At 38.1% G+C, this 12004-nt stretch overlaps 1 protein-coding gene and 1 long non-coding RNA gene across 2 annotated transcripts in view; one reads left to right on the top strand and one right to left on the bottom strand.

Annotated features, from left to right (window-relative positions):
• The window catches only part of LOC142195709 (uncharacterized), a 293946-nt gene that overhangs the window by 48907 nt on the left and 233035 nt on the right, over positions 1-12004 (bottom strand). The gene's annotated exons all lie outside the window — the stretch shown is intronic.
• The window catches only part of ESYT1 (extended synaptotagmin 1), a 68738-nt gene that overhangs the window by 24886 nt on the left and 31848 nt on the right, over positions 1-12004 (top strand). Inside the window, exons 2-12 of the mRNA XM_075265615.1 lie at positions 1978-2019; positions 4124-4258; positions 5353-5426; positions 6354-6426; positions 6525-6614; positions 8071-8126; positions 8437-8557; positions 8816-8992; positions 9931-10013; positions 11684-11732; positions 11816-11905. Of these exons, the coding sequence (XP_075121716.1) occupies positions 1978-2019; positions 4124-4258; positions 5353-5426; positions 6354-6426; positions 6525-6614; positions 8071-8126; positions 8437-8557; positions 8816-8992; positions 9931-10013; positions 11684-11732; positions 11816-11905 (990 nt within the window). The remainder of the gene's footprint in view (positions 1-1977; positions 2020-4123; positions 4259-5352; positions 5427-6353; positions 6427-6524; positions 6615-8070; positions 8127-8436; positions 8558-8815; positions 8993-9930; positions 10014-11683; positions 11733-11815; positions 11906-12004) is intronic.

Here is a 12004-nt window from a genome sequence, read left to right as displayed (position 1 = left end):
TCATCTACTATGTAACTATGAATATACGCTTAGTGAGTTTCTCTACCTAGATCACTATTTCATTTAACACGTAACCCTGAAGTAAAATTTTCATTCACAACATAATTTTGAAGAGTGAAAGTATTAGTATTCTTATCAACAATACAAAAAGTAGAAAAATTTGGAGAAAGCTCACCGCATTACTCCCAACCTGTATCCCAAGGTGCACGATCTGTGCTTCAGGGCTCGATGAAGCCAATCATCAATACATTTTCAAAGGATAGATGTTTTTTTTCCACCTGTGCAATTTTTAAGGCTGAATTAAAAGTTAATTTCTAAAAGAAAGACTACCCAAGTGCTGCGGATTCTTCTATCCTTTGAAAATGTATTAGTATTCTTACTTTATCGCATCAAAAAGAAACAAAGGTATTGAGATTGTGTGGCATGGTGCAGGTTTTACTATGTTTTTTGCGTTAAAGGGGTATTCCCATGTACATAATCATATCTATATTTGCAGATAATAAAAGTTAAACATTTTTGCAAATATAAGTAATTAAAAATTCTGCAAAGTTTTAAAGATTTTCTCTAACCATCTTAGTAGTGACGGTCTTTTATCTTGATCGGTTGCCATGGATACGACCACTAATGCAGAAACTTTCTATGGTCTGGGACTTGTCAGAACCCAGCTATGATTTTCTTATTGTAGCTGGGTCATCAGGCAGGGACTCTACAGGTATGAGAAGATATCCCAGCCACAATAAGGAAATCATGGCTGATTTTCTGACCGTAGAAAGTTTCTGCATTGGTGGTCGTATCCATGGCAACTGATCAGGATAACAGACTGTCACCACTAAGAAAGTTAGAGAAAATCTTTAAAACGCTGCAGAATTTTTAATTACTTATATTTGCAAAAATGTTTAACTTTTAATTATCTACAAATTTAAAAATAATTATGTAGATGAGAATACTCCTTTAAAGCTAACCGTGGCTTCAAGAGGAATGTAAAACATAAAGGAATCACTTCTACATATACATATCCCTTTTGCCAAGTCTGTTCCTGGCTTTGGCTGAAAACACAGTAAAATCTGCAACAGTATACGCAGCTTTTAACCTATGATAAAACATATATACAGTATATAGGTCATGTTCTTCTTCTTTTGGTCTGGACTTGGTTTCTAGTCAAAAATCTACATTCACAAGACAGTGCTCTAAACACAACCATCAAATAGTAAATGTTTCACAAGTGAGTGTGCACCCAAGAGTAATTCCTTTCCATGGATCCCTCATAGACATGAGTCTATTGAAAAGCAGAAAGCTGGGCAGTGCACAGCAATTCAATTAAAAAAAAGGGGGACTTTATTAGCCCAAATGTTTCAGTTCCTCAGAACCTTTCCCAAGCAGCCTTGGTTTTTGATACCTTGGTTCATTGCTAGTGAACCAGTGGAAGTTGCACCATTTTTGCTTTTGGTCTTTGTACTGCTTTGCTTGCAATTTGTTTCATGAGTCCATTGAGGGATCCATCAATCTGGGCCAAGAAATGTTATGTTCTATTTCTTTCTCAGATCTTTCACACAAAATTAAACTCTATGGGGCCATGGGCTGGCAGATAATACAGGGGCCAGCTCACAGCCGTGGAAACCTTGTGTGTGAATAATGCCGTATAATCTCCACTAGACCATTGGAAGACACAAAACAGATACGAAGTTAATCAAATATGACTTTTCTATAAGGTGCACATTAGGTTCCAAGATTTTGGCTATCTACCACAGTTTACATTTTTTTACCTTATTTATTCTGACTAGGGAACTTCTACTAGTACTTAGTATGTCTCAAAAATAAGTATATAAAGTAATATTTTGCAGAAGAATTTTATACCTGAAATTGGGAAATAATTTCCCTTACTATACAGAGTTTGAGAACAGTGAACGATTGAAGATACATCTGCACATGTACAGCAGTTCTGAATGAAGTCTTATGCATTTGGTTTTCTCCCTGCAGGTCACCTTTCCCGACGTAGAGAAAGTAGAATGGCTGAACAAGGTAAGTACATGATATGTTTGTATGTGGATGACTTTGATACCTTGTGATATAATCCTCATAGTTGTAGTTATGGAACTTGTGTCTCACCTGTGACTTTACTTTTGCAGATGCTTCTTTCTTTTAACTGCAGTTGAGGGCAATTTGATTTCTCACTTATTTTGTCCTTTTAGCTTCTCAAGAAATGAGCAAACCGAGCAGTAGAAGTTTTAGGAGATTACTGATAATTTGTTAGAGAAGTTCTATATTATGCCACATCAAAGAACATGTTCAAGGAGTTGTCCAGTATCAGGCAAATATTGAGAACTAAAAGTTTGTTGATAGCATAATGAAAAGTTATACAATTTCCCAGTATACTGTATAAATTCCTCACGGTTTTCTAGATCTCTGCTTGCTTCAAGTGGATAAAAAAAACCCAAAAAACACAGACCATGGTCATGTGATATACAGTCCGTTGTCGTGTGATATACACTCCGTGGTCATGTGATATACAGTCAGTAGTCATGTGATGGAGACACAGATGCACAGCTCATTACCAGGCAGATGGCTTATTACTGTGATGTGACTGTAACTAGCCGTGCATCTGTGTGTCCATGACATGACCTTTGACCCTATATCACATGATCGTGGTCTGATTTTTGTCTGAAACTGGACAACCCCTTAAATAAATCAAAAAATATTAAAGAACTGGGCACTCTCCATAAACAATCTGCGGTAAAAAATCCAATCTTTATTTTAGAAATCCGAGTAAAAATACATATGGGAGGTTGCAGCGCTTTAAAAAGTGCAACCAGCACGAAACAGCTGTCGCTCTTCCTCTCCAGGCGTGCCTCCTCCCATATGTATTTTTACTCGGATTTCTAAAATAAAGATTGAATTTTTTTACCGCAGATTTTTTATGGTGAGTGCCCAGTTCTTCTATATTTTTTGACTATATTTTGACTTTTCTTCCACTGTGAGCACCACCTATATGCTGCGTGAAAGCTTACCCAAAGTTGTATAGCTTATGCATATTCAGTAGTGCCACCTTACTCCTCATATTGTATATTATCCTTAAATAAATAACACTTTTTACCATGAATCACATCAGATAACATACAAAGTTATTTAGAGTTTTAAACTTCCTGCCATTGCCCTTGAATTCCTTTAACAAAACTGGACTGTCGATGGCGGTCTGTATTTTGCATACAGAAGGCAAAGGTTGTATGAGATAGGAAGGTTCCGGGTCATTCACCACTTTATACAATTCTTGACCAAGCGCTCACTTGACCAACAACTATTTTTGCCTGTTCCATCAAAGTCATGTAAGGCACCCTTGGCATATGTGCACATCAGGACATCACCTTACACAATAGCTAGTTAGCAAGTACTGTGCGGCTCATGTTAATGTAATGTGTATGTTACCTTTAAGGCCTTGTCTGATGACTTACAAGGACTTTAGTCACATTCAGTTGGAAATCAATAACCATCAATGATGATTTGTATAAACAACTGAATTTTACACGTGATCATTGTACATGAAGACTTTGTTACAATCCCTTATATAAATTATGGCATTGATAGATTGTCAGTTGCTATGTATCTATTCTCTGCATTATATCTGGGGAACTCGATGTCCAGCAGATCTTCAGTCTTATAAATTCACATAATCCATTGATGCCATTGGTTTTAGTTTGCATATGTAGGATTATGATTTGTTTTTCAAAGTACAATTTCACTGCATGGAAATCCTGCTCACCACCATTATACATGTGAGATATTTTATCATATCCATGACCAATTGATGTATGTGTATATGTTTCAATATTAGAGTGTGAGACAATAATGAAAATACATTTTATTTCCATAGCACCGACATATTCTACAGCACGTTACAAATCCATAGGGTTCATGTACAGACAAAATAAGACATTCTAGTAATAAAACAATTTGCACAATAAGAGTGAACTTAGTCTATGTGGTACAAGGGCTAGAAGTACTTACAGTGGTACAGCCATTTTATGGCTAGTTTGCCTGTGCTAAGGAATATGTTGGTAATATAATGAAATAATATTTGCTCCTGTAAAGCAGTTTGCAGGCTTTTCATGTGTGAATTCTTATGTTTCAGATCCTAGCACAGATGTGGCCTTTCATTGGGCAGTACCTGGAAAAGTTACTGATAGATACGATCGCCCCTTTAGTCCGATCATGTAACACTCACCTGTCTACTTTCCACTTCACAAAGATCAGTGTTGGAGAGAAGGTAAACCATCCTTTTACTCATATTTGCATCTTTATAAGGGTAAAATCACGCCTGTGTTCTTCTATTTGTTCTATCTTAGGAACAGAGAAATAGCAAGAACTGAGAAATAGAAAGAACTGTTAAGACTGGTTGATCTTTGGATACCAACAGAGCCTTGATTGATCTCGTTGACTATAATGGGATCTATCGGGTATCTGTTATAAACCGAATCTTTTTGCAAGATGACAAGGTTGTGCATAAAGGACTTGTTCACCTGCAATTTTAATTGAACTCTGTGATAAAGGTTACAAAAAGATCCTGTCACACAAATGTGAACATACCCTTATATGCACTGTTATATGTACATTTATCTATTTACTATTACAATATGTCATGTTCAATCGTAGTAAAATTAAGGAGCCCAGACTTGGTTATAGTGTATAAAATTTTTCTATTGTTGTAAACCAGACACAAGCTGTAAGCTCGCCTGGTCAGTAGTAATATGCTTAAATAATGTAAGATGAAAAGAAATGCCTAGCCAAAAGCTGTAGGATGACCTAGTAATGTTTAAGTAATGTAAGATAAAAAGAATTGCCTGGCATGCTTGTTTGAGAAACCATTCTATTATCATAACCTCCTAAGTTTGTGTTTGATAACCTGCTTTCTCTAAAGCAAGCATCACTCACAATGGGCAGCTAATTGAATAAGCTAAGGTTACATTAGTGAGCACATGAACACACACACTTTAAGCCAATGTGTTAGCTTAATAGGCTGCCCTAGGTAAAGACGGCAAGTTACTGCCACAAATCCATACTACCAGCGAGCAAAACTGCACAAAAGCATGTCATGTCAAGGGCTACCATAAGCACTAAAAGAGTACACTAGAGACAAAGGAATATAGACCTAAAGCAATACTATGCTATGCTGAGAGGTCCACTTTAATGTGGGAGTACTCTAAGTATAGTTAGAATGGATTTTATTGTTTCATGTCACTCAGTATATTCATGCTGATATTTTTCATTGTGTTGCTTGTAACATTGTTAGCAGTCCATACATGTGATGCAGGTAATGTAACATACATGATAGGTCATGCTCTGCCAATGTTGTTTTGTCAGGCTCCAAAGGTAATTGGTGTTAAAGCTCACACAGAAATGGATAAGAAACAAGTTATTTTGGACCTGAATCTCAGGTAGGTCATTTTAGAAATATTGAAAATACTAATACTAATATTGTAAATTAACTTTCATTTGGATTTGCCAACCATAGGGGAAAGAGGCACCAGTCAGGTTCAACTATGTGGTATGAGAGGTTGCTAAAACTTTGCAATTGCTTTAGGTACCAGTTATCAGTCCCTTATCAATCCCTTAGAGCAGGGGTAGGGAACGTACGGCTCTCCAGCTGTTGCAAAACTACAACTACCAGCATGCATACTTGCTCTGCTGTTCTTGGAACTCCTGTGGAAGTGAATGGAGCATGATGGGAGTTGTAGTTTCACAGCAGCTGGAGAGCCAAAGGTTCCCTACCCCTGCCTTAGAGCAATCCCCATATAAAAAGATAGATGAAGTGAATACATAGCAAGAAATCTAAGACTGAGTTCTGAGTCCTAGCTGCCATATTCTTTACATATGTTTCAAAATCCCTTCTACACATTGTGACGGCACGCCAAACATATCCTCTATGACCAAAGCCATCCAGTGTTGGACTGGATCACCAGAAGTTTAGAAGATTATGTAGTGGGCCCGGTTCTTCCAAAGTCCAGCAGAAGGCGACCTTCCATAAAACCAGTCACTTCTATTGACAATGTTATAAACTTGTTTCAGCAATAACTTTTATTGTGATATGTGCGTACAATGACATAATGGAGGTTTATGAGGTTTGTATAGACTGGTATTGGTCCTTCAGTATGATTTGCTTTGGAGGGACCGCGGTCTGACACTGGCAGCTTCCTGCATGTATTTGGACTGCTTGCAAAATGACCATCCTTCTGTTTACAGATGTTGAGGATGTCCTGTGCTTTAGAGATTAGCTGACACACAACCAAGCCCTTTGTAATCTGTGCCCGGCTCCTTATTGCTTTCCTCTCAATGTCACACTGACCTAACTCTGCTCTCTATAGTTATGTCGGAGACATGGAAGTAGATGTTGAGGTGAAGAAATATTTCTGTAAAGCTGGAATTAAGGGTGTGCAGGTCAGTAAAGTCAATGAAATTACAGTGCATATGGTGAACTTTATTATGGTAAGATCTGTTTATGGTTTAGGTAAATTGTTTTTTACCTCTTTTTTTAGCTGCATGGAATGATGCGAGTAATCCTAGAGCCCCTGATAGGCGACGTTCCAATCATCGGAGCGATTACTATATTCTTCATTAGGCGACCGGTAAGCTGCATATAAGATAGACCTATACAGATATGTGTGGAATCCATACATATTACACCTGGTTCACACTAGCACTCAGGTTTCTGTTCTTCGGGGCCACCTGAAAAGTGACAAGTAGGGATGGTAAGAATCAGTTGTCACTTCATTCATAGATATTCTAGCGCAATAAAAAAAAAAAATCTATACAGATGGACATTACAAGTATTTAATGAAACTGACAGGGCAGGAGTGGTGACAGGACCTGTTTAATGTATATTCAACTGTTCTCACTGTGTTACCGAGCACATTACAGTGATTAAACAACATACCATGTATGTATGTACCATGTACACCATATATGTCACTTTTGTAGATTTGGAGAAAAACAATTTTGAAGTCTTATGCAAATGAGGCATTTGGTGCACTGTGGGCGGGCCTTCAACCCTCTGAGCACTTCTCCTGTCACTCGGCCTCTCATCGTCTCCTGCCTGCACCACCCTGTGAAGTGGAGGTTGCCCTCTTACTGCTATGACATCATCCATGTTACTTGAGCAGTAAGAATAGTGCTCCTAAGATTGAAGGCCCGTCCCTGTGCACCAACTTTCTCATTTACAGAAGACTTCAAAGATGTTTTTCTCAAAATCCGAAAAGGTGACATATATGGTGGACAACATACATACAAGATATGCTGTTTATCACTGAAATGTGCTTTGTAACACAGTGATAACAGTTGCATATGCTTGGGAGAGGTTGTATACTCCCTCTAAGGGCTAGTTCACACGGGGGCAAGGAGGCGGATTTTAACAGCGGATTTCGCTTCTGAATCCGCCTCCATACAATGTTGGTCTATGGAGACCACTTGCGTTCTTTTTTCCGCTAGAAACAAAAAGAAGCGAGTTGCCCTTTCTTCAGGCGGATTCCGCAGCTTGCTGAGCTGCGGCTTCCCCCTGGTGACAGCAACCTCCGAACTCGGCCCATTCATTTGAGCCAACTCCGAAGGGGGAAGCCGTGACCGTGACGGTTGTGGCAGGTGGGTTTTGACCGAGAGTGACGCGGCTCCCCGCGTCACTCTCAGTGCAAAAATCCGCCCCCCCTTCCCCCCCATGTGAACGAGCCCTAAGGGATTGTGTCTTTAAAGACAACCATTTGCAAAGTAGAAGCTGCAGGGGGGAACTGTTGAACCACAGGTTACCATTCAGATGCTTGAAGAAGGTAGATTTATTTGCCATTGCACTATTGCTTCATTAATTATAACAATGTACCTACATATACTGTATAATTTGCACGTTTCATCAGTTAGTCCCTTTATATACACTTACACTTGGGGCTGGTATTAAAGTGCATTGATATGAAAGGGTATAGTACTGCGTAGTATTAAATTGCTATGATGTCTATTATAAGATAATGTAATATAATGTAATATATATGTATAAACAAATGCTTGACAAACCATTTTTAATTTTTTTCTTTTTGATAGATGTTAGACTTAAACTGGACGGGCCTTACAAATTTACTGGACATCCCTGGCCTGAAGTAAGTGCTTCACTGCTTTGCTCTGAACTATTGCCATCTCTCATACCTCTGTGGCTCTTCTGCTTTCTATTTAGGTTAGCAAAGTGACTGTGGTCATGCAGAAATCCAGCAGATTTGGATTTATGCCAACTGCTGTATTCCAGTCATGGCAACTTGTTGCAAGTTCATTATCATTAGGTGCAATGGATTAGCACAATATTGTGATCTTATGCTGTGCAAGTACAGTGTCTTGTCAAATGATAACATGGACAATACATTACTTGCATGTTTGTTTTCTTTCATTTTCACATTACGCTTTTCATTTCTTTAGTGTGATGTCAGACACTATGATTATGGACATCATTTCTGGCTTCCTTGTATTGCCAAATCGTCTCACCATCCCACTTGCCGGTGACCTTCATACAGCCGAGCTACGCTCCCCATTACCTAGGGTAACTTCTCCATGTGTTCATTGATTTTTTTTTTTTTTTCCTACATGCCTTGGGTCAAAATAGTATTTAATGTTCCTCTCAATATTATATTTGTTTGTAGTTGCCACAGGAAATATATAATGTACTTCAAAAGATTAAGAGAAATTCTTCTTGGGTTTACATATTTCATTGCTTTTAAGAACATGGTTGCCATCTCTACGCTTTATAAAGTCATGTGTTTCCTGTACACTGGTTCAGTTCTCATTTTCCTACTTCCAGGGGATTGTGCGCGTTCATCTTATAGAGGCCAGAAGCCTTGCTCCTAAGGATTTTCAGATGGGAGGTTTGCTGTCAGGAAAGTCTGATCCTTACGCCATCCTTCGTGTTGGGACACAGGTCTTCACCAGCCGTGTCATAAATGAAAATCTGAATCCTGTGTGGAAAGAAATGTATGAGGTACAGAACAACGCACCAGGGTGCTATTGGTACTGACCACCATGGATATTTCCTGTGCAGAATATGCGTGATACCATCTGTGTTGCTGCTTGGCTGTATCCCTTTAGGACTCTATATTTAAAGCACAGCAAAGTTTGTATAGGATTCAAAATCTATATAGGTTTTTAGAATATGGTGTAGCTTTTTTTTTTATTAATAGCGTTCACTAGTCCTAGTAATTTTCATCCCATAAAAGCTGAAAGTGAAAACAGCTGTTACATACTGTTTCTGGTTTCTCTAGCAACAGATCTAGGGTTATTTCTTAGAAACCTTCTGAAAACAAAATGTGGGCTCTGATCGTCATAAAAAATGTACCGTATAAGTGTTACCGTTTTATTCCAAATGGTAGTTCTGCATTGATTTGTTGCTGTGTAAATGAGTCCTTATATTACTGAATATTGTTTTTATATTTGAGTTTTCTTAAATGGGATTCTGGTAGTAAGAAATGACCCCCTTATTCCCCCTGATCGGTGGAGATCAGATTTTGAAGAGAACTGGAAGGTCAGCAGCACCCTAGTTTGAATGAAGAGGCAGGTCGGACATTTTGCACATCGCTCTATTCATTGCAGTTGAGCTGAAACACAATGCTGTGGCGGCTCCCTTTGAAATGAATGGAGCAGTGAGCGCACTGCCCAACCTGCTTCTCCATCCAGACTGGGGTACAAAACACCCTAATTCTTGTGACTGGTGGAGGTCCTGCTGGCCGACCCCCATTGATTAACAAGATATACCCCCTATAGTTTGGGCAGGAGGTAATTTCTAGATACAGAATATCTATTTTAAAACATTTAAGAATGTATCTGTTAAATTCTCACTTTACTTTGAAGATCCCTATAACACATGTGCAGCTATACAATATATTACTTTTCATCATGTGATCTTCTTGGTTACTTATACAGTTTATAGTACACGAGGTGCCAGGCCAAGAACTTGAAGTGGAGTTGTTTGATAAAGACCCTGATAAAGATGACTTCTTAGGAAGGTAAGATTTTACCCAGCAAACTCAAAATGTGAAGGTTTTCAGGGAATCTAATGTTGTGTAAGTGAATAATGTTCTCATGATGCTGTAATGTTTAATGTACAGTTGTAAGATAATACAAAATGGTTCATGAAAAAAAGGATGAGCTGAAACATAAATATATTGGCATTAAATGTGCATAAAATAGAAAGCAATTTAATATGGATTAAATCAATAGTTTTGCTTTCTGGTGAGATTTTTCAGTAAATGAGATATCCGCAGAGTAAACAGAAACACACGGCGGATATTCGGTTACTGACATATATTGGTTTCATCTAGATGTCCGCTTTGACTTTGCAGATGTCTTAATGCTATACATGAAAAGCGTTCCACACAATTGTAAAATGTTATCATTTATTATGTAGAAATATGTCACATAGGAGGAATTAGAGAATTTATTATGTAGAAATATGTCACGTAGGAGGAATTAGAGAATTTATTATGTAGAAATATGTCACAGAGGGGGAATGAGAGAATCCACTTGTAAGATTCCATCAGGGAAGGATGGGTACAAAAGCTGGGCCATATAATAATAGCTTATGCAAAAATACCGTCTTCAGGACCCCTGACAAAGCCTTTTCAGGCGAAATGCTTGTTCTATAATGGTCAGAAACAGTGTTACTCCTCATGTACGAACATGGTAGCTAAGCTTTTATTGACAAGTTATCCCAAAGATTAGGTATGGTTCTTTAGTTACAAAGGCCGAGATACAAATATAACTCGTATACTAGCTCATACTTCTTGTAACTTGTGTGTTATCTTTCATCAGTGTGATATTTTACATTGAAATATGTAGAAACAGTTTGTGTAAAACCTTCTTGCAATGTCCTGTGATCTTGTTTTCTCACATTTACACAGGAACTGAAGTTCTTATCTACATGCTGACCTGTTTCAAAAAGTTTATTTGGTATAGATAATACTGCATAGATATTTTTGTTGTTTTTGGATGTTGGTAAAGAGGCCATGTATATAGGATAATGCTACAGTATGTAAGAGAAGAGCAATTTTTGCAGACAGTGTGGATGACAATGGTAACTGGGCTGTAATGTAACCTTACTAGAACTATCTCACTATCTACAATACCAGCGCTATAATGTAGTTCCTAATCTCAGGCCGGCTGTTTGACAGCTCCTTCTCCAGTCCTTCTCTGACCTCTTCTGAAAGATGTTTTAAGCTGGTTCATGGCCAGAGTAAAGAGACGGAGCTGTTGGGCAGTGACGTTGGTGGATTATATCTAATAAACACAACTTGTATTGTAGTGGTTATACCTACACCTGTAGAAGCCAAACAAAGCAAAATTTTTAGCTAAACCCAATTACAGAAATGACTTTTAGCCCAAAAGCTATGCCATTGTAGAATAATTAGAAAAATTCCTGTAAAGTTGTCTATAGCCTTTAATTGTTTATGAGGTTCCCAGGTTCTACTGTAATGTTCTATGGTAAAAGGTAAATGGCGGCTCACATTGCAATTAGTGTCTATGAAATACTATATCGCTCTGTCCCTAAACTTTGTGAACATTCATAATACGTTTTGAGATGCTTGTATTTTGTTGCATTAACCAGTATTGACATTCTTAACTGGCCATTTACGGTTTTGCTTTTCAGCTTAAATAACCATTTTTGTTTTCCATTCAGAATGAAATTGGATCTCGGCGAGGTGAAGAAAGCTCAAATACTTGACAAGGTTAGAACCTGTGACAAATGAGGGTCTCAGTTTCATTATGGTCTTGCTGTACTTTTAATTTTTTATTTATTTTTAAATCTCAGTGGTACCAGCTCAGTAGTGCCAAAAGCGGGAAGTTGCATCTCAGATTAGAATGGCTTACCCTCCTGCCCAATGCTTCTCAACTGGACCAGGTAAAGAATCTTTCCTGTGGTTTGGGGCATGTTCCTTATTTGTACGTTGAAACACTCATTGTTCGGATCTCGGTAAAGATATATTAAGAAGTTAATCAC

The sequence above is a fragment of the Leptodactylus fuscus genome, chromosome 2 (genome assembly GCF_031893055.1).
Source record: "Leptodactylus fuscus isolate aLepFus1 chromosome 2, aLepFus1.hap2, whole genome shotgun sequence".
Classification (NCBI taxonomy): Eukaryota; Metazoa; Chordata; class Amphibia; order Anura; family Leptodactylidae; genus Leptodactylus; species Leptodactylus fuscus.
The sequence above is the reverse complement of the archived record's forward strand: the minus strand, read 5'-3'. Positions and strand labels throughout refer to the sequence as shown.